This window comes from Falco peregrinus, chromosome 4 (assembly GCF_023634155.1).
Source record: "Falco peregrinus isolate bFalPer1 chromosome 4, bFalPer1.pri, whole genome shotgun sequence".
Lineage (NCBI taxonomy): Eukaryota > Metazoa > Chordata > Aves > Falconiformes > Falconidae > Falco > Falco peregrinus.
The window spans coordinates 21,722,624-21,746,071 of NC_073724.1; the positions used below are offsets into that span (position 1 = coordinate 21,722,624).

Consider the following 23,448-nt stretch of genomic DNA (forward strand, 5'->3'; position numbering starts at 1 on the left):
GGAACATCAGCAGACACTTCAAAAAGGGCTATGGAAGTATGAAAGAGAACGTTAGTGTAAGAGGCTAAGATAGACAGTATCTTCTGGAAATACAAATTTCTAGTAAATTAAAAGCAACTTCTTATGTGGAAAGTTTTAAACTCTCTTCCATGTGAGAATATGGAAAACTGTTGTATATTTCATGATTTTGAGTTGTTAAAACATAGTGTTCATATAAATGCTGTGGTCTAGCAATTAGTGACTTTGTTGGAAGAAACAAGGCCCCACTTTTACTCCATATACCACAAACTGCCAGCTGCACCTCCACATTCAGTTTTATCTGAAGTTTTGTAATAATTTTTATTATCTGTAATGCATTTGAGAAAAAAACTTCTATGTTGTTTTACAAAATTTGGGAATAGGAAGAAAATTACAGTCGCTTTGTTTTGTTTGTTCAAATGATATTTTGCATCTACCGGAACAGCTATCATTTATATATAAAATCATCCTTAAATACTGCAAAGTGTAACAATACTTCTGTCATTTTAGCCATGAACATGGAGAAAAGAAACAAGCAAAACAAGAACACCAGCTGAGAGTCCACATTTCTATAATCAAACAAAATGGAGCAGACAAGAAACTCAGTAGCACAGTAATTCTGTACCCATCGCCTCAACAGCCCCTTCTCAGTGAATTCTCTCCAGAAAAACCATGATTTTTATGAAAACGGGATAATCTGCTGTATTACGCCCAAGAGCTTTTTTAAATTGCAAGAAACAAAAGCAACTGCCTTCTTGTTTTTCTACAAGCAGCCAAATGAATTGAGTTTACACATTAGAAAACACAATCATATAGGAAATGAGAGCTCTTGACTCTTTTGAATGTATCAAACAAAAAGCTGTCATAAAAAAAGTCTGAAAAGATTTTTTGTAACCAAAGCATACCAAAGTAGCTTACACTGCACCATTTATACTTACGTTTATTGATTCAATTGGGCCAAACTCCTCCAAAAGACTTCCAACATCCTGTTGAGTTGTTCTTTTGTCAAGTTGTCCTACCCAAAGCGTAGTACTACAAACTGCAATCAGAGAGTTAACACAGGCTGTAAGACCACTTGGAAATACAAATTTCACAAGCCAGAATGTCAAAATAGTATTTAAAACAGTTATTCAAATGACAAAGCCAGCTAATATTAAAATATTTAGGAGTGTTTGACAGAAACCTCTTTTTCTTGGCTGGATCTGCATTAACAGTTAACCACAAACTACAGCGGAATCACTGTTAGAATGCACTCGCTAAGCAGCTCTCTAGTCAACTAACACTGAAATGACCTGCAAGGTCTAACGATCAGGAACTCTGCAAATCATCGTAAGAAGGAAAAATACCCTTTGCTGCTAACAATGCTCCATGAAATATCCCAACACACACAGCGGGTATTTCACATCAAGGTAATTCCCTCTGCTTAGTATGAAATCCAAGCTACTAGCCACCATCGCAAGTTACAGACAGTCCTTACTGTCAAGATGATAGAGACACACCCACTACCAGTCAGATTTTCCTCCAGAACATGGTGACAATTCAACTACAATGAGCAACCAAACTTTTAACCTCTTCAGTGACCTATTCACTGCCACTTCTTTCTACAGTTAAGTGAAACAATTATTGACACGAGCTTTTTCTTTCAGGAAAGAGTAAACACGCTGATCTCACTTCATGCTTCAAGGTAATGAAACAGCAGATGAGCTCAAAGTATCACATTTGCTGAAGACTACTACAGCGACATTTAATACTTAACTGTTTTCCCCACTAAGTGATATAAACCTGCAAACCTAGAAAGTATTATGTGCTAGAATTTGGGAGAGATGCTGGCAAAAGCGTATCTTACACTGCTGCCAGTAAGCTTTTAATGAACAGCTGCTACGTCTTTGCAGTCCTTTTAAACCAATGGTACTGTCATTCACAAGGTTTTGGCTAGTTAAAACTCTTCGGATTTTGTCCCTCTCACATCAAAAACATGTTCTCATTTTACTTGATGACTCCAGTGAAGATTTCACACTCCCCAGGAATAGTCAGAAGACACCTAATACGTTTTGTCTACAAAGACAGGCAAAGCCAGGATTATTTCAGAAATCCAGACATTAGTCTGTGTGTTTTCCAGGTCAAAGCTCCCCTTCAGGTTTGAGCCACATATAATGCTGACTCATTAGAAAAATCTTAATAATGCGCTCAACTTCTTGTTCCTCAAGCTGCTTTACTTTATATATCTCAAAAGAAGGAAAAGAAAAGCATGGTGTTTTCAGCTTTTTATTTTCTCATTTTACAGCCAAAATATTTCTGACCTGGAGATATTCCAAAAATGCCAAATTGTTACCGTGATTAAAGGAAGTACAGGGATGTGTGGTGAATTGGATTCTTACCAGCTTTATGACAGTTCAGAAAATAAATCAGAGTACAGTTTACTTTTATTCTGCATGGATGAATCTTGGAACCTGCATCAAGTAGCATTAAACTCAAGAAAAAGGAACACAAAAAATTTTTCAAAATCCCATGCATCAGGTTAACAGTTGTCTTCTGGCACATTCTAGGCAGATATTTACTGAAAGTAAGTGGACTTGTCAATACTGAGGTTTTTTAAAATGTCTAATAGACACAAGAAGCATGTTTCTTCAACATTTACCGTTCATCTGAAATACCTGTTTGCCTTCTTAGTATTCCATTTTACACAGGTATAATATCTACTGTGTATCTTCAACTTCACAGAACTCTAAAATTCATTAAAGAAAATACTGGGCACAGACAAAAAAAATCCATCTATGAACGAGGAAGATGTTGAGCATCTGAAAAACGGTATTACAAGGATTTGCAGTTACATCAACAATGAACTTACCACTAACAGTTTCTGACTTGATCTGAGGAAGGCCCTTTGACCTGCGTTCTCTCTCCCTCTCACGTTCACGTCTTTCTTGTGACCGAGACTTAGGAGAGTGTCGGCGTCTATCCCTGGACCGAGATCGAGATCGACGATGACGTGATCTTCGAGATCGGGAGCCAGATCTTGAGCGTCTCCTTTTAGGCGACCTAGTTCAAACCAACAACCATTTATGTTCAATCTTTCTGACCCAGACGTTGACAGATAACTATTTCAGGTATATACTTAAACCACGGGTCCTCAAACTTTTTAACCAGGGGGCCAGCGTGCAGATGCAGTGGCAGGCCGTCATCTGTGGCTGCTTGGTTCCCCCCCGCCCCAACCCCCGGCCGGGGGGACAGGGGGGTCTGTAAATACCGGGGGCCGGACTGAGGACCCTGGGGGGCTGTATCCGGCCTGCGGGCTGTAGTTTGAGGACCCCTGACTTAAATAATCAGGCAAGAGTTCAGTCAATAAAAAAAAAGAAGTAAGTCCAAGTTCATTCATATGCATTTAGAACTAGAATAAATTATTATAGTAGTTTATTAATGCAATCAAGGTGATTATTTTTCAATCTAAATTTCTTACCTTCTGTTAATTTTGTATTGAAGTTGACTATCAAAACTATGTCCATGTTAACAAAAAAATTTTCCATCTGCTTAAATGAGTAAAATGTTTATTGCTTTTACCAAAGAATGGTTAAAAAAAAGAGATTAACAATAAAATCCTACCACTGAAATGGTATTTTACAGCATGTTCAAGTTCTAAGCCACTCAAGGTCTGGAAGACAGTAAATCTTCAAAGAAGTCATATGCAACTTGGCAAAGATGACTCGTAACTAAGTAGTTAGCTTTGCTTTAACACTGGAGCCAGATTTGTTAGGTCAGCTGAGATGTGAAATACTGCCTCTGTGACAGGCAAAGTCACACAGCACACTGGATCAAAGATTTCTTCTTAAGAAAAGTGTCTTTAGAGCTGTCATGGTTTAACCCCAGCTGGCGACTAAGCAGCATGCAGCTGCTCACTCCCTTCCTCCACAGCGGGATGGGGGAGAAGATCAGAAGAGGAAGTGAGAAAACTCATGGGCTGAGATAAAGACAGTTTAACAGGTTAAGCAAAAGCCACACACACAAGCAAAGCCAAACAAGGAATTCATTCACCACTTCCCATGGGCAGGCAGGTGTTCAGCCGTCCCCAGGAAAGCCGGGCTCCATCATACCTAACAGTTACTTGGGAAGACAAATGCCGTAACACCAAACGTCCTCCCCCTTCCTTCTTCTTCCCCCAGCTTAGATACACTAAGCATGACATCATACGGCATGGAATATCCCGTTGGCTGGTTCAGGTCAGCTGTCCTGGCTGTGTCCCCTCCCTATTTATTGTGCCACTCCAGCCCTCTCACTGTCAGGGCCCCAGAAACTGGAAAGTCCTTGACTTACTAAACACATTACCTAGCAACAACTAAAAACATCGGGGTGTTTACCAATATTGTTCTCACACCAAATCCCAAACACACCCCTGCATCAGCTACTAAGAAGAAAATTAACTCTATCCCAGCTGAAACCGGGATGAGCACAAAATTAAACTATCATATTCTGCTTCCCTATCTTCTCAGTATTAACAGGCATGGAAGTTACTCTCTACCAGTAAGAGAGAACTGTATAGATACCCAATTTTCCTTAGAAGGTAGGCGACTTTCAGAAGTTCACAACTCTTGAATCACTAATCTGTTTCTCATTACCACTGCAGTGAAGTACACACAACATTTAGCCATATTTATACACAACTCTCCTCAGAGGTAAGAGATGGAAAGGGCCTCTCTTTCTCTCTTCCGGAAGCAGAATTCAAATAAAGCCCTGAACAGTTTTGATTTACTGTGACATTTCACTAGTGTTGTCCATACAAAGAATAATAGGCAGTAATTTCCTGTAATTAACCTTCGGATTAAATTGAAATAAACTCTTGTGCTAAATGTGTCTTTCAGCATTTAATCATAGAATCCAACTTGTACAGCACAACTGGGTACGCAGAAGAAATGACCTCAAAGGAAGCATGCTGAGCAGGGCGCGCAAGAAGTCAACTCAAAACACAAGTAAGAGGACTGTGTCCTAAGGCACTGAAAACGAGCTCCACCACTAGCTCAGTGAGTTAGCACACCTCTCAGCTACTCACTGTCATCTCAGTTAGAAGTTACCACCCCCGCAGTAAATTTAGCAGCGCAGCAACAGATTCTCTGAGTTCCAGACAATCAGCATAACTCTCCTCAGCAATGATTCAGAATTAGTAAAGCATTTTCAAGTCTTTAGACATGACACATTTAAGTTCCCTATTTTAAAATCCAATACTTGATATAATACATATCCTCACTAGAAGAACTTTCACCAGTTTACCTTGATGCAGACCTAGATCTTGACTTTCTGTTGTCAGAAATGTGTCGTTTTCCCTCTTGAATAGGTGGCTGTTCCACTTCCATATCCTAAAATATTAAGTCGACTAGTTTAATGGGCGAGTAGAACATTTTATTTCATTTTATGCCTAAATTATGTAACAGCACTGTTTATATTGAATATTCACATATATGAAATTAAAATGTAACGCAACTCTCCTCTGAAGCTTCACCACTACTTTAGGGTGACTAACAGGGAGACAGTCCAGTATTAAATGAACTTAATACAACTACTACAAAAACATAATAAAACTGTTAGGCAAAATTCTCATTTTCAATTTGGAAATTACTGTTTTTGACATTCTAGTCAATTTCAGCACCACATATATCTGTACAGAATATTAATATATTCCCTTAAAGTCTGTCAGTGGATCTTGCTCTGTCATCAAATCACAGGCAAGTAAGGTCTGCTAGGAAACGTTTCTCCAAGATGTTACAGGAAACTACTCTAAGCCATATATATATAAGCACATTACAATACCGCATCAGTTGTCAAATTTATTGTAAGTCATCAAAACAATACAAAATGCAAGAACCTGCTTAAAATAAACCAACCCAAAGTTCAACAGAGCTCTTCCTTCCTACCCTAAATCCTCTATAGCTTCCCAATCCAGAACACACTGTGCCCTGCCTAAACTTTACATTGCCTTCATGATGCGACCATGTAAAGACACCAGGGTACCAACTCTACTTCTCTTTCTTGGAAAGAAAGAGGCAAATATATTCAACTTTTTATATATATACACACACAGAGGTCAATAGACTTGCTCTTTGATTTTCTCTTAATACCAGCTAGTTACTGAACCAATATCCTCCAAAATCCTTGGAACAAAAGAGAGCTGTTTACATAGACTTGGATTTTTTAAAAATGTTTACAGACTTCTGAGTGCATTTCTACTATATTGGCAATCTACTAGGCTGTTAAAATAGACTTTTCCAGATAGCTTCTCTCCAGAATGAGATTGCATTGTTAGATTCCATGGAACAAAATATACCTCAAGCATGATGGGGACAGGAAAGGGAGGATGAGGGAAAGTGAGAAGTGGAAGGACAAAATTCAATTTAAAGTAATTCACAAAAGTAGGTGTAAAGTATACATATACTGGTTTTGCTAGACTTCTGAAACACCAGACTTGCCGCATAGCACTGCGGCTATCCAGCTTTCTCTCACATGAGCTACTTTCACTGCCATCTCTGTCCACGCTTATCATGAAACCTCCTCCCCTGAACAAACTTTACACATCTGAGAAAGACATGTACTAGAGTACTTTAGTTAGTTTGTTTACTGCAAGGGGTCCTCACCTGCTGATGTGGTTTTTGCATGTGTGATTCACTCTGTACTGGAAAAGGAGACTGAAAGGTTTGCTGCACAGGTGCTGTTGGTGGAATCACAGGTTGAGCCATGGGTGGAAACTGCGGGGTAGGCAGGAGACCAAAACCTGGCATTTGTCCATTAGGAGGAAGTGGAACCTTTAGAAAAGAAAAACCACAAAAACTTCCGATTAGGTAAGAAAGTTACATTAGCTTTCCCAGTTTGTTAAAGTAAAACTGTATCTCTGCTCTGAAGTCATAATAAAAGACCAGAAGCACGAGAAGATTGAGAAAGATGAAGCAGGTCAAGTGTTTAAGTGTATAAAATAAAAATCTTGTTCTTCAAAGCTTGATGAGAACAGAACAAAAATATGATTGTTGGGAAAGTTTGAGTGCTAAGCCATACTCGCTCTTCACCAATAGGAATACTACTTCCTTACTTCTGCACCAAAGAAAACAACAAAAGAGAAAACGTAACACAACAGAGGGTTCAAGGGAAAACCCTGAAGTTACCTGATGACGCATGGGATCCTGTTGTATTCCCATCATTCGCTGCTGAAAAGGATCCATGTTTGGGAGTTGAGGAAATACTGGCTGTTGCATACCTTCTCCTGGAAATCCACTAAAACAAGTAATAGTTTGGTGAGACAAGTCAGTATACACCCAGATTTTTTTCTGCCTTTATTTTACATATTTCTATGTACATTTCCACATTCTTGCTTCAAATTTAGACAGAAAAGTTATCTTTATGATGATCCCATTTCCTCTCTAAAAAGTGAAAACACAGGAGAAAAAGTGGCTACCTTATCTTTACTCCACTGTAAGATTAGTCTCTTAACATTTAAAGAAATGTTACATCAAGGTTTAAGCCTCCCTTCTCCCTTTACTTATATGATCTTGCTAAAGACCTTGGTCTATGGAAATTTGTCATGAAGGTTGTCTGCCTCAGGTTGACTTTTTTTCTTTCCAGTTCCTCTTTTGGAAGCAAAAGTAGAAAGCCTTTTCCTCATGGCAAATAAACTGGCCATACTTTTGCTGGAAAAAAACTCTGGTTTGGGAAGAATTTAGGGCAGAGAAGAAAGGGATATGTATATCACACAAGGATTACAATAATGCCATTCACTTCCTGATTCAACACACAGAATGGACAGTGCTCAGGGAATTAATGAGGTCTGTGCAGTTAACAGAACCTGTTTACAGGATGCAGTTTGTGTAAGAAACTGAGCAGGATTTCAGGAAGATAAAGGAATTTCATAGTGATGTGAAACAGAACTTTGTAGTATTTTAAGACACAGGTGCCATACAATTCTTAGATGATTCCGGATAGACGGATTTTTCAAACAGTGGATTACTGATTTTGTGTGGCCAAAATGAGACTACTGGAATACAGTCTTCAGAGGCAACTTATACAACTGTAAGGTGGTAATAACAACAGAAGTTTTGAAGTGTTGCCCACAGAAGATAAACATGCTGAAAAGCCTAGTCCAGTGATCTCTGGCTGGGCATAGACAAGCAACGATGATGTTTGACCTACCTCATCCTTCTGTATGCCAGAATTTGATCTGTATTATATGGAAAATACTACCAATTCACTTAAAAGACATTTTAATTAACTAATATTTGTGGAACATTAAAGTGCTCAAGGTCATAAACACAGTAAGAAAGCTAATGACAAAGTTAGTGACTCGGTTTTTGAGAGCAGTGTTTGGATGGCATATACAGAAAGTAAGACATGGGGCCACATACTGAAGCAGGGAAAAAAGAAATATTGACTAACCCAGGTATTGAGCACCATCCAGCCTGTGCACTGAATGAGAGAGAAGTCCTGTGGAAAAAACTAGTATGTGATCATGTAATTTAAGACTTTATAATAACGCATATCAAAAGGGAAATAGGAGTCTGAGTTTGTTTGCGTGGGTATTTAATGTTTGAGAAAGTAAAGCTGCAAAGCCAAATTTAATTTTTTAAATAGTTAAAACTACCACTATGTTCGGAATAGCATCTTTTACCCAGCCAGCAAAGCAATCCAGCCGATTACTAACAATGCCCTGACATGCTCAGCTGTGCAATAAAAGTATGGAACTCATCTTGAAGCCAGAACTGAGTTTTTCTCTACAGAACACATTCCTCAATCAACGATACATGTCAAACCTACACCAGATCACCGAAGTAAAAAAAACAAAAAAACCCCAAACACCAGAAGTTGTTAACATTTTCTATTAACAGCTAAGCACTGAAATATCTTGGAATTTTAGTCAGCTTTCTAACCTAAGTATTTTTTACAACAAAGATTTGTTAATTTTATTTTGACACAAAACTTACAAAGCTGGCTGAGAAACTGAAGGAGAAGGAGCTGAATCTTCTTTCTTTGAATCTTCTACTGCTTCTGGTTCATCATCATAGTCAAATCGATCTAGCAGTTTCTGAAAGAAATTAACGTTGAACCAAATATTTTTTCTGTGTCTTATATAATTGGCAGACAAAATTTCCTTATTATTGGAATCCTACTATGTATCTAACAGCTCTGGAATTAAAAGACAAGGCTAGAATGAGGGGTGGAGGAAACATCTATATTCTAATACAGAAATAGAAACTTTCCAAAACCAGTTTTATTCAGCTTCAGAAAATGCAAAGGCTGTAAAAACAGGAAGTCAACCTCCAAATGGACCAAGAAAACCAGAATTCGCATCATTTTTCTCCTAACAAATGGAGGATAGACATTGAGGTATGCATCAAACAGTCTTCTGCTGAACTGAAAAAGTTAAACACAAAAGAAAACAAATTAAGACTTACTTTGTCAAATGATGTTTTTTGCTCAGGAAGTGGAAAAGCAGCTTTTTGTTCTGGTGGCTGTGCTGCTGTAGTTTTCAACTGAGCAGTAATAGCTTGAACCTGAGCCATCACAGTGTTATCTATGACCGGTGACTGGGGTTTTTGAGGCTGTTGAAAAGTCTGAAGAATTTGCTGAAGCTACAAAAAATATATAGTTTTAAGTATATATTCTTGTAGAAACACATAGTACTGAAGGAGGTGTAGGATATAAATTATACATCAAACCAGATTATGGCACAGGATAATCACCACCAACAACCTGACTGAACTATGGAGAACTTTCATCAAGACCAGATTTCACTTTTTACATACTTCAGTGGCAAAAATTCAGTAGATTCCAAGATTTCAGTATTCAGGCTTTTCGACACTGCAAACGTTTAAGTGAACCAAACAATAAAACTCAACGTTTTGTTTGATACATCCTGCCTGTTCTTGAAACTTTGTCACTGCATCAATTCAGAACTAATTATTTAGAAATAACTAACTGACTTTTCCTCAAATACCATAATTACTGGATAGAAGAGTCACAGATCATTCAAATGCTGACTTTAACAAGTTTTCCACCGAAGACCTTAGGGAGGCTTTTTGTTTTGCTTCAAATCAAGGATATTACTTCCATCATTTTTCCTCCCTCATTTAATGTAACTGATGTTAGAAGGGAACCAAATAGAAACAGGTTACCTGCTGTCCTTGCGTTGTTTGAAACAACTGAGCTACGGCTGCAAAGGCATCAGAACTGGGCAACTGTGGCACAGTAGGTACTGAGTTAGCAGTAACTTGAGGGGGCTCCGAAGGAACCTTTGCTGGAGGGGGAGGCGAACCTAGAGCGTTTCATAAGAATTGAAAAGGTGCTGTGTTACTGCAAAACATACATCTTGGTCTTCATTGCATACATCTACCTCTTCAAAACAAGTGTGTCTCTGCAACACCCTATTTAACCCAAAAAGTCCTATCTAAACTACCCCAATTGCAAATTCCATTCCTTTTGCCTTTAACTGCTTCATTCACTGCTTTCATCTGTGCATTATATACACTAAGAAAGAAAACAAAACAAAACAAAAAAGGCTTATCTGAAAGCCAGTCCAGCAGGGTATTTTAGATCACAACTCAATGTTTATAACTTTTCTAAAATTGTACAATTAAGAGAAAAACTATTACTCAAACAGTGATAAGAAATGCGTATCAATACACTTATAAGTTAGTTCCAGTTACAAAGTTCTGGACTCATTCCTTTGGATGAATATTTCAAATCAATCATCTAATGGTTCATTTTAAGAGCAACTGAGAAACTCAGTTTCTGCTTTCAGTAACTGAACTTTTTTGCTGATATGTGCGGTAATAATTGAAGGTTTTTAAAAATTATTTCACAGGCAACCCTTTTTCTGTGATAAGGTTTGTTCACATGCCACTTTTCCATAGGCACAAGCCAAACCTGCATCTGACAGATAAATCCTCCTACAACAAAAATAATTTTTATTAATTCTTCCAGGAAAAGACTCCCATTTCCGCTGAGCTTTACTAAAACTGAGACTCCACTTTAAGACATGCTATTAGCTTCATCTACACTTACAGTTTTCCTATTCTCTTTGCCTTAGATTACAATGCTATTCTTTTAATAAACATCTTGCCAGTACAAAGTGAATTAGCATTAATACCATCAGTTCCTACATGCTGTGAGCAAGTAACTATTCTTTAGCAAATATATTTTAATGGACTACTGTAAAACTGTACAAGGAGAGACAGTAAAAAACCCCAGATATTTTTTAGTTTGATAGGCTACGCAAATGTTTGCCTTACAACATCAACTTCTTTAAAGTCATTCATCTGTTTGCAGTTTAAATAACTGCAGTGTTGACATGCAGCAAGAAGACAAACATGGTGAATATTATTTTCCCAGAAGTCAGATGCTACATAAAAACACTGCAAAAAAAATACGTGATTGTTTTTAAATATAAATTAACTCCCAAATTATTTCCTGTATATATTCAGAAGGATATTTACTTGCTTAAGGGAGAAAATTTGCATTTCTCTCTCTCTGTCTTTTTGGCTAAACAGACTTTGTAGCATTATGAGCTAAACAGATTCTAGTTCACATAATGCATTAATGTATTTATTATTATTCATTAGCATATTTATTTCAGGGCCAAATTATCCCCTCCAGTGCATCTGAATAATCTCGCTGAAATCAGTAATTCTGTACATGAAATTCTATGCAGAAGGCAGCCAACCTGTTAGCTACTAGTGATGAGACAGAGATGGAAAAACCGCATTATAATGAAATGGTATAGCCACCAGTCTGCACCCAAGCTCAGATGCTAAGACCTTTCTTCCCCTTGTCCTGCCACGGTTATAAAACACATCAATAAGATATGCTTTGAAACACCACTGGGGATGATTTGATTCATGCAACTGTGCATCGTTATTTTTTTGTCACCACACCTCCCTCACTCGATTACATTTTTTGCCAGTCCTGCTCTAACATAAGGAGGTTACCAAAGCTGAGCCTGACTATACTGAGTGCAAACTAAAAAAGAAGACCCTTCAGAGAAAACCAAAATTGTGGTATGTATATTCTCATCCACAATTCAGTAATCTCACTACCAGCTTTTTATGTGGCATAAAATAGGTCAGTGAAGATTTTGTGGGCAGGCCATCATTACTTCACTCTTTAGGTCAGTGGTTTTCAACCAGAAGCCCGTGTAAAAGCCTACTGCCAGGCATAATTTCACTGTTTAAGAACTTTGATTTGGAACACCAACTAAAATATTTTGGGACTGCACAGTGAAAAAGACTGACAGCTGTTTCTTCCAGGTACTAAGCTGATTCAAAGAAGCATGAAGCTCTAAAACATGTAAGATCATGTTTTATTTATTCAGACTCTAACAATCAAAAAAAAATACATCAGAATTATAAAATTGAGAAGCAACAGAAAAATATTTCAGACCAAAAGAAAAAAAGAAAACAATTTTTTTTAAGAGGGGACCTTGAATTCATCTGTAAGTGAAGTGTGCACATATGCATACACAATATAAATTTCAGGTATTTTCCAAATAAGTGTTCACATTCTGGTAATTTCTGAAGTACAGTATCAACATTTATTTAGAATTAATTCAGCTGCTCCACAGAACAGTGACAACAAAGTTGAGTTTATTAATATGCTACTGTTGCAACTGATAGTAGGCACTTCAATGTGAAGGCAAACAAGCTATCATCACTTGCCCTTTTAAAAGATGTTATAATGTCATTCATACCTTCATTATTAGTAGCATTTTCTGTCATTGGTGCAGTGGCACTAGTTCCTGCTGCCATATCCAGAAGAGGCTGAATTATTTCAATTTTAAATACTCCGTTTTTTTGCCAAAGGTTCAGGACACGGACTATTTTACTCTGTTGAAACAAAAGGAAGCATCAATGCTAAATATAGCTCTCCTAATTCACAGACGCCAAATTTATCTTCTCTATGTTGAGAGGAAAGGTTTGAACAGTATAGGAATTCAACATAATAAGGCATACCTACTTAACAACTCCTGCCTTGTCACATAGGTCAGCAAGACCTTTTATGTGGCAAAGACAAAAACTGCCAACTTATTTTACTGTCTGTTTTAATAGAAAGCAACTAGGCTTGATATACAACAGAGGAAGTCACATCAGCCCCACCATTTCTTTATGACGGACGGTCATAAAGGGATAAAACAAACAACAAATGTGACAAGAGACAGAGAGAATCAAGATGAGCTGGAAAACCCTAATGAAGAAAGGGGCAATAGACCATAAAACACCAGAACAAAGCTTTAAAGTTGAGATAGAAGACTGACTGCTTGAATTTTTTTCTACTAACCCAACAATTCTATGTTGACACCAGAAAACCCAACTCTATCATTATTCAAATGATCAGGAAAGCAAGTGAAAAACACTGCAGAATGATTAAATTAGAACCTCTGACTGTCAGCTGTTATTTTAAGCTGGTTTCTTTTTTTAACATTAAGAACAATGAAGCTTTCAGGAACAAGCTGGAAATTAGTCTTTCCTTCTTTAGGCCAGTATTAAACAATAATATCTAACTACATGTGCTGCTTCAGTTGAAGCATGCAAGCTGGTGGAAGTCAGAATACATGTTATATTGACATACCTGTCCTTTTTATATACTTAGCCATCTGACTCACAAACACATACATTTTAAGTACTTTTTACTTCTACTGTAGCTGCTAAGAATGAATCGATTCTGTTACTTCTTGTTTCAACAATAAAATGCCTTACTGTGACTCAGTTAAATACACCCATGCAAATCCACCTATACTTTTGTAAACTAAATGATTGAAGAATTTCACAAAATGTTTTCTACAATACAATTAATTAGAAAGCAATCTGAAATGCTATTTTTAAGTACGATTTTGGTCTGAAAAACAGTGAACTTTACAACAGCAGCATTTTTTGGCTTTGGGTACTCAATCTCTCAAAAATACTTGAAAATAATATGAAGGCCAAAAAATGAGTAAATTTAGTAGTCTTGTTTTTAGTCACACATTAAAATTACAGAAAGGGCTGTTAAAAAAAAAGTAGTATCATTTTCCTTGGATATCAGCCATAACTGTTGTGTATCTGCAGATCAGGTTTTTTGTTTAGGTACTGGAAATTTATTAAAGCAAGCGTGTTATAAACAGTACTATTGCCCTAGTGGAAAGCATCTGAATTATTTTAGCAGTGAAGTCTCCAGTAGTTCCATACAAAAGACAGATAGTCTAATTCATTTAGATGAACAAAATGGTAACCACAAAGACAGAAAGAACGTACTGCTGTATCTCACCAGGATATCGACCCAGAAGCTCCAGAATATCAAACTCAAGGTCTAAAGATCTGAATGTTCCACATTAGGAAACTACAGCACATTAAAGCCTTTCAAAAGCTTAGAAATTTAGAGGGAAAGTCAGTTAGAAAAAGACTGGTTTGCCCTTACAGTACTACTATTAAGAAAAAGAGTGAGTAGGCAATTTTTTGGAAACCAACTAGCAACTTCTAGAACACACTTATCTTGGGAATCTTTTGAAATTGTTCTGACAAGGCATGAAAACCATCTTCTGTTAGTAGAAACCTGAACTATCATGAATTTGGGACACTTTCCGAGCCTCCGTTCTATCAGCAAGTACAGCAAAACTAAGAAAAACTGAGGCCTTAAATCAGTCTTGAAAATGGAGAGCAGCAATGAAATTCTGAAATATGGGATTTATAAAGATTGGAGAAACCAACTTGATGATTTTCACAGAAAATATTTGAGAGCAGAATCTTCACACCAGAGCTTCTCCTATAAAACTTCATTTTTGTGGGAAACACCACCTTCCATAGTTAAGTTAGACTGAAGGAGCCTCAAGGACAGTTCTGGCATTGTGTTAAAGTGTCTCGCACAGGCAAAAAAAACCCTGATGAAATTAGGCAAAACAAATACTTTAACTAGAACTTTCATTTGATTATCACCTTCAATAATCCTGCTCAGCATGTTTTAACCATTTCATATATTAACATTCACTACCATGGGCATAGAGAATCACCATATTAGCTTCCATGTAAGTGGAAACACCAAGACAGCACTGTTATCAATTCACAACACTTGAGAAATCATAGTTGTACCTTGTCTTCAGATGGACAGAGATACAAATACTGGAATGTGGCAGTAATATTTTTAGAGAATCTTGGCCCAAAAACATCTTTGTCTGTTCCAAACTGGTGACGAGACTGACGAACAATAGAGTCAATAACATACAATCCAGGGACTTTATATTCCGGTTTGCACTGAAAACATACAAATAATTTTCCGTTATGCAGTGATACTAACAAGATAACATGCATTCACCTTAGATATATACCTGGGTAGAAAAAAACCAATTTGTTTTATGTGGAATTCTCTTAGTGCTTTACTTTTGTTTTGTTTATAGAAATGGAAAAGAAAGAAGAAAAACATGCTTTCACATTTGGGACAAGGTAAATATACTTAGATAGCTTGAAACAGTCTTTATCTTCTCAATCACTGCTTTTAAAGTACCTTTAGCCTGACAACATGCAAGTGCAACAGGTCTACTACATTACAGTAGAGATGTTGTAACTCTGCAATCAACCTACCTCACACTCAACGCACCAAACTACTTCCACCAACTCTACTCTCCAAAATTTAATGCAAAGTCCTTCTCTTCAGAAGTCTCTGAATGAAAGACATTATTCTTTCTGTTCACTCAGAGGAACCTGCTTTAGGCAGCATGATATGGTTTTAGCGAGTATTACATTCTAGCCTGTTGTTCTACATGCCTAGGCAAGCATGAAAACTGTCTGAAAATATGTATTATCTTAGTCAGTGAAAACTAATTTGAAGTTCAGTACTTTTAGTTTCCTCCTCAGTTGCTGGGTAAAGGAGAAAGGGGTAATGTCACTTTTTTTTCCCCTCCCCTTCCTAATGGATAATGTAATACCCTCATAACTAAAATGAGATTATACAGACAAAGAGAAACCAAAACATATAAATTCCTAACAAAACAGAACTTTGTCCCTCAATCCCTATATACAGAAGCCTTTCTAGTTATTTACTAGCATTATTGGTAATATCTAGAAACAGATGCAGACAGTATCTTTATCAGTAGATAGTTTTTTACCTTTTTGATGAACTTCTCTACAATCTGGACAACATGCTTGTAGAGCTGGAAAATAAATACATGTATTAATTAATCATTACTCAACAGTGGCACATCATTTTAACTCTTTGTGCTTACTACCATTTAGGAAAGAGTCACATTCTAAAAAGAAGTATGTTATCAAGCTAAGTTAATCAAACACAGAGAAAGATTTCATGGGGGGAACAGATAAGCCATCCTTTCTATCAGGAGTGCGTCAATGTGTAAAAGACATACTACATCTAGAGTATTAATGAGAGCTTTCTGGATTTACTCTCTAAGGAAGTCTGTTATGTTTTAATATGCTAAGGTACAGTTGCATCCTGCAACATTTAAAATTTTATTACACAGAAATCACAACACCCTAGTGGGTGTAGCATTAAAAAGCAATGATTCAAAAAAATCAAGCTGTCATTATACAACTAGTCTAAAACCAAGACGTGATATTCACCACCCACTGGTTTCTAGATAACATTCTTCACACCACCTAGAATTAAACATCCATGAAGCTAAGACTGGGAAATCCAGAGATGCATTTACTTAGAACTAAAATAATAAAACATTGCTACTGTTACAGTTTCATGTTTGTTCCTTTGTACTTTACCTTAATAGCTTTAATGGCAGCTTTTGTGATAAGAATCATTTTTGCTCGGGAAATAGGAGGTTTCATCTCCATCAGTGAAAAGAGCTAAACAGGGAAAACAAATATTAAAAATGTATTCTGAAGTCTAAGCAGTTAACCAAAAAGACAACATTTCAGACAACCAATTGATTACTGACATTGCATACGATGTATTGCCACAATGCTGGCAGGTCCTTGAGACTAACAGGCAGACCTTTCTAGGCAATGTTCAAATCTATCTTTCTTATGAACTAACCCATACTCACTGATGTACAAAATTTACATAAGGCTGCTCTCAAAGTTTTATTTGGTTCTAAAAATCAGTACCTGCTAACCCATGGTTACAGGCACTGCTAACTTATGGTATGGGGACTTGCTATTTTGCAAAACCAATATAAAACAGAAATAACTGCAGCTTGATTTAAATTAGTGTGTGTATCTGCTTACCAAACAGAAATATTAGGATGGTCCTACAGATGGCTAGACTGACACAATCCTATAATCTTAAAATAATGTGCATAAAAGTATGACAACTTTCATGCATCAAGATGATCAAATCAATACAAAGGTTTGAAATTACCCTGCTATATATAGGCACAGCAAAGGTCTTTATTGGAGATGCTCCTCATTTCATTTGCTATGAGGATACCACATTATTATCAAAATAACTGCACTAACTGTTTTGGAGAATCCTCTGCACTATTCTCCATATTAATGTCACTCAGTGGAAAAGTGAAGTCCCCAATTAGAAGTTACCAGTCTTTACAGATGGTAGTTTGAAGCATTCTGTGACTCTGACTTACAGAATAATTCTGATCTCACTTCTATAAACATAGCACAGACACACTATTTCAAAGAGTTTTAATCATACCAGAAGTTAAGAGTGCTATTAAGACCATTAAGCACAAAAAGGGATTCTGCAGTACTAGATTTCATTATTTTTTTTTTAAAGTCTGAATTCACAGAAAGTATATTCTATCTTCAAAACATGTAGGATACAGGTAGGATGTTCAGCTCTTCAAATCTGGAAGTGTGACACTACGCAAAAAAAAAAAAAAAACCCAACCCCAAACTTCATTTTCACAAATAGCATCATCACCATGACTTACATCTTATGTGAGGAAATTTATTACAAACCACTTTCAAAAAGTCTAGAACCTAGGCATTTAGAAAAGACGCCACTCTGTCTTCCAGTATTGACCCCTAACTCTGAAAAGTGTTAGTTTCACATTTCAGAAACTGAGATAAACTAAAATGTGCACACAGAACTGTCAGAGCTGATGAAAAATCCACAAAGAGCTGAACACAGAAAGTTGAGGGAAGAGGGATAAGTCTTCCTCAGGACCCCAGCACCACCTGAACAGCTGTGACATTCTTACGGTATTTTGCCTTCTGTAGAGGATTTTAAGAAAATGGGGAAATAAGGGATTTGGGGAAGTTTGTTTTTAAATAACAGCCCTACAGTCTGGCACTCATAAGCATGCATGATTATCTTCATGAACAGAACACAGCAAAATGCAATGCGCATTTCACCACTTCCAGACCACTCTGCCTACTCTAGATCTACAGCACATTCTATATACTCCATAAGCTGCTGTTGTAATTCCACATCATAAAATAACCAGTTGCAAAAACTACTGTATGCTACACTAGATTTTTACGGTATACTGTGCACACTTCTGTTCTACTAGTCACTAGACCTGGAAGCATAATCCACACTGGTTTGTCAGGATCATTCTCTCTTCTACAATCTTCCTTCCCATCTTCCAAGCAGAAAGAGAAGCCAGGACACCCCAGAACTACCTTTTAATTCTTCCTTCTATATCACAGCTAATGGTGAGGTGCTCTCCTTCATTACTTATTACTGTCTATTCTTCCAATAAACTTTATTTCTTATTTAAGCTGTGGCTTACTAAAGGTAGAATCATTATATTGTCATGATTTGTACAACGCAAAAAAGCATAGAGATCTTCAACATTTCCTTCATACACATCATCATTTTTACCCTTGGAATATTCCCCACAAATCATAGAAAAATGGGTTTGCATTACATAATTTGATTTTCCTCTCTTCACAATTACATAAAAAATAGAGCCTTTGAATACTAGCAAAAAATGTAATAAATTTGTCACAAAGCAAAATAGGACAATAAAATTATCTTAATTTGACAGTGCAATGGAAAGTTAGATGTAATTTAAAAATTTATATATATATATTTTGTTGTTAATTTAAAGCTCCAAGATACTTGTGAAGTGACCAACTTAGATTTATCCACTGTCTCAGTTAAAGAAAAAAACAATGCATAAGATAAAAAAAAAATTGGTCAGATATTTAAAGGCACGTAAAGTGATAACAAGACTTTCAGCAATACAAAATGGAAAGCCTTACACTAATAAAACACAAAGCGCAGGCATGAAGGTATTTACTTTCTTGATTCATTTCTTGTTCTAGATTTGAAAGAAGAAAAATCGTCCTTCCGAGACAGTGGTAACCTTTTTCAACACCAACATCAAGTCAAGACCATTGACTTTCCATTGCTAATATCCATAAAAGGCAAGTTCTAGTGCCAGAATATTTGATTTTTAAAGTCATCCAAGCTGCAAGACATACTTCAGGTAACATCCCTGCTTGCTGAGAAATCACAGTATGGACAAATAAAAACTGTCACGATAAAAGACAGAAGGAGAGGGGTGCCTGTGAGTTGACTTGTTTTCTTTGAAACAGCTTAATTTCAATTTTGAATTACATTCCTTTAGAATAAGTGCAAAAACTCTTGATGAATAAAGTCATTGCTATTATTAAAACTCAGGAAAATCTGTTTTAAGAGGTAATGAAAGACACACAAAAAATAAAATTCCAAAACCCAACACCCACAAAAAAACCACCAGGAAGCTTAACAAATGAGGCACAGAAGGAATAAAGGAGCCAACAACAGTAAGACAAGCACTCCATATCCTTTCCTTTACACACCAAGAAGCAACTGGTCCTCCAGAAAAAGCAGCCAGTCCCACGTATCAAGAACAAAGAACACAGCATGAATGCAGCACTTCAGCATTTATATTTCAGGAACACAACTGGAGAGAACCAGGTGGAAGAGCTCATAGCAGGACAGAAGATGACAATGAACAAGTGGCAGCAAAAAATAAAAAGAAGTGCCTTGAAAGGTATCCCAGGCATGACGTTGCAACAGGGGAGAAAGGGGGGAAAAAATACAAGGAGAAACTGCCAGAGGGCAGGGAAAAGGGAAATCAGCTAGATGCACTGAAGTAGCCAGGGAGGATGCAATAAAGAATATGCTAGGTTAGAGAAGTCATTAAATTAATGAACATGAAAGGTTGAAACTTGGGCTAATAGAGCAGGAATAAACAAGAGCTTTGGAACAACAGGACTGAGCAGATCACTGTAAATTGTTCCTTTGCTGTTACAGACAGCACTCTGGGCAACAGTGACAAAAACATAGTAAAAGCAATGAGGTCAGTACACATAGATATTTCCAGTTCAGGATGAACTACATCTGCAACATGCATCAAATCAAGTACCAAATATTTTTATACATGAAAGTATATTCACACACACACACACACACACACACGTACGTATGTATATATATGTGTGCGTATATATATGTATTCTGTCCTCTCTTCACACACACCCCCATCACTATCTCTTGGAATAGCGCATCAAAGCCTTGTTGCCTTTTTAAATTTTCTTATGATTTTAGATTACCAAATGACTATTTTAAAGCCGATTTTTAATTAATTTTCAGTATCATAGTTACATGTGTCCAAACCATGTTTTAAAGATGGGTAAATCTAAAATTTAACAACCTTACTAGCTCCTCATGGATTTTAACTGTTAGAAGGGGAAACTGTTCAGTAAGACACCATGTACTTTATATTTGCATATGTAATATAATATGTTCAATCAGACTTGGGTCTTCTTTCATACCCATTTCCCAAACCAACATATAAAAAAACCAAACGCCAAACCTACTTTCAGAGGACCATCCTTCCAGTAATACATCTAATTCCCCCAAAGGCCACCATGATCAGCTCAAGAAACAACCTAGACAAAAATTTACACTTTATTTTGAAAAATAAAAGAAATGTGATGAATGTAACAAAGGCAATGATAATTTGCAGCTTGAGAGTGTTTCCAGTGTACTGCCTCACAACAGGAGCCAGTCCCTGGAATGCTCTGCCCTGTAAAACTTGACCTGATAGAAATGACTTGCTGTTTTTACTGACCATAACTTGGTGTTGGAGGAAAAAAAACTCATCACAAACCAGCCCCTGGTTGTTTCTTAGCTTCCTTTCCCATACAGTAACACCACTGCCTGAAGAAAAAAGCAGGAATTTAGCTCTGCCTCAACTTCTACTACCTGCTGCCCCAAATCCACTCATTTGGCAATGAAAACCACCCAGGGTATCCTGTTCACATAGGGCAAGAGACACCAGGGGAAAAGAAACGAAGTGAAACTAATAATAATTAATCCAAGGACTATTCAGGACTTTATTCAGTTTTGATAATTTCAGTAGTTTTAAGAATTCTTCTGCTGTCTGCATGGACTCTTTTACACACAAGGAAAAACTAATGCAGAAAAACTTGTAGAACGACACAGCCACAAAACATCATCAAAATCATTAAGGCAAAAGGCCGTAAGAAAAACTTTCCTATTTCAGTTATAATAGTCTCGCCTGTTGAAAGTAGTATAAAAAAAACCCCGTTGTTTTACACAAGCCCTAGCTTAGGATACCATTTCAATTAAAAATTTCCAAACATTTCTGGAACCTCCCTCCCTCCCTGTATTTGAAAATCTGTGCACTGTAGCTGCACATGTTCTGACAAGGAATCATTTCTTTGTTGCTTTGTATCAACCCATGTACTACAAAAAAGTGGTGGTATTAAAAAGCCTATTAAACGCAAGACAATACAAAATACTGATTCAAGACTATTTCTGTGTACTTTCCACAACAGTACAGATGTACAGGACAAAGTATCTACAAAGCCAAGAATCTCAAAGGCAGAAAATTCACATGCTCAATTTCAGGCTAATAAATGCAATTAAATAACAAAGATGAGCCACTCATTAAACCACAGCAGAAAGCAAAAGGGAGACTAACCATATTGCCTTGCCATTTGAAGAGCATGCTAGTAACCACCCCCAAATTAAAATTCGATATAAAGTACAGAAGTACTATAGAAAACATGTGGCAGGAGTGAACCAAGACAGCCTTCCAACTCAAACTTTAGAACCTGCTCCAGTTCACAAGCCCAGAGTGAGGTGTACTAAGAGAGGTGGGAAATGGGAGAAGGAACAGGATGACAGCCTTTAGTTTTCAGTCTTTGAAGCAGCAAATTATTAATTTCTGTCATCCTACAATTAATGCCCTTTCAGGGTCTATTTTAAACAGAAACCTACAACTATGGGTTTCTGAAGCAAAGGGGAGAACCACTTTTCAAATTTACCCACAGCCTTACCTCAGAATCCTAAAAAGAAAGCATGTCTGGGCACTGCATGTCTTCAGAACAAGAGCAAGCTGAAATGCAGGAATACTATCAGCTTCACTTCATGACTGAATTCATTACAAGAAAAGCAAAACCAGACAGTGATGTGTGCATGCCAGCAGAGAAGAAACAAGAGTGCCAAGGGAAAAACTAAGACACATGGTCAGAGAAAAAGGCAGATCATATACTTTCCAAACCTGAAACTACTAAGAAAAAAGTGACAGTGTCATCCAGTGAGACTTATCCCATTGGCACAGAAGGAAAAAGACCAGGCTGATATCCTTTGGGTGTCTCAAGCCTGGTGTATGACCTTAAGTCTATTCATCTGTTTTAAGCATGAGATAACATAGTAAGAAGTTAAAAATACCTTTCGAGACTTGAACTGACATCCCTGGCTTTGCTCGCTTGCTTAAGTTCCTCTGCCATAAAAAAGCCTCTATTTACAAATAAAGAGCTACAACTCCATTTTATATACTTACTAAATAAAAGCCACAGAAAAGAAGCAGCACAGATAGAAGCATGATCTACTGAAAGAAACACAGTGTTTAGTGATTAGCGGATATTGAGCACTCAAGTCACTGTTAACAATACTCTCGTACAATTTTTCCTTTCTCCAGTTTTCACAGAGCAGTCTAACATGCCCTCAACAATTTCAAGTCTTAGGTGTCCAAGAACATTCCCCTAAGCAGGCTCTGTATACACATATGACACGGTCAGTACTCTGTACATTCATTATTTTTTTGTAATGTATTTTATTTATGCATTTAGAAATCACCCTACAAGTCACTTAGAGGCAATTAATTGCAGCTATTTGTTCATGTGCCTACAGAAAAAAAAGGATGATGGAAGGCATACTAACAAGCACAGATACCATACTATTTTGTTATCAAAACACCACTGCTATTAATGCATGATCAGATCTTTAAAAGGTAGATGTTTTAAATAATACACGCAGGTCCAAAGATTTGTCAGCTACATACATTTTCCTTCCCCTATATAATTCATTGGTTCCTTTCCCCTTCAGGTCCCCACTCCTCCTTGAGCTACTAAGAAAAGGAAAAAGATAATGATGTCTGCTAAACTTCTGTTAAGCTATGTCTCAGAGGATCAGTGTAAGTTTTAAATGCTTGACCATCACCTCTCCAGCATATCAAGTATTAGGTGCTGCAGAAGGTAAAAGATCACCACA

The 23,448-nt window shown here is 37.0% G+C and overlaps 1 protein-coding gene across 3 annotated transcripts in view; it reads right to left on the reverse strand.

Moving 5' to 3' along the window:
• The window catches only part of SCAF4 (SR-related CTD associated factor 4), a 47,068-nt gene that overhangs the window by 18,402 nt on the left and 5,218 nt on the right, over positions 1-23,448 (reverse strand). The window contains exons 2-14 of one of the 3 annotated variants that reach the window (XM_055801108.1): positions 16,734-16,817; positions 16,112-16,156; positions 15,099-15,260; positions 12,728-12,863; positions 10,158-10,297; positions 9,438-9,614; positions 8,967-9,067; positions 8,422-8,469; positions 7,158-7,266; positions 6,636-6,803; positions 5,290-5,363; positions 2,867-3,057; positions 957-1,057 (exon numbers count right to left, since the gene is read on the reverse strand). In XM_055801108.1, coding sequence (XP_055657083.1) covers positions 957-1,057; positions 2,867-3,057; positions 5,290-5,363; positions 6,636-6,803; positions 7,158-7,266; positions 8,422-8,469; positions 8,967-9,067; positions 9,438-9,614; positions 10,158-10,297; positions 12,728-12,863; positions 15,099-15,260; positions 16,112-16,156; positions 16,734-16,817 — 1,536 coding nt within the window. Of the gene's footprint in view, positions 1-956; positions 1,058-2,866; positions 3,058-5,277; positions 5,364-6,635; positions 6,804-7,157; positions 7,267-8,421; positions 8,470-8,966; positions 9,068-9,437; positions 9,615-10,157; positions 10,298-12,727; positions 12,864-15,098; positions 15,261-16,111; positions 16,157-16,733; positions 16,818-23,448 lie in introns of all 3 variants that reach the window. The other 2 variants (XM_055801107.1, XM_055801109.1) reach the window with 2 other exon arrangements.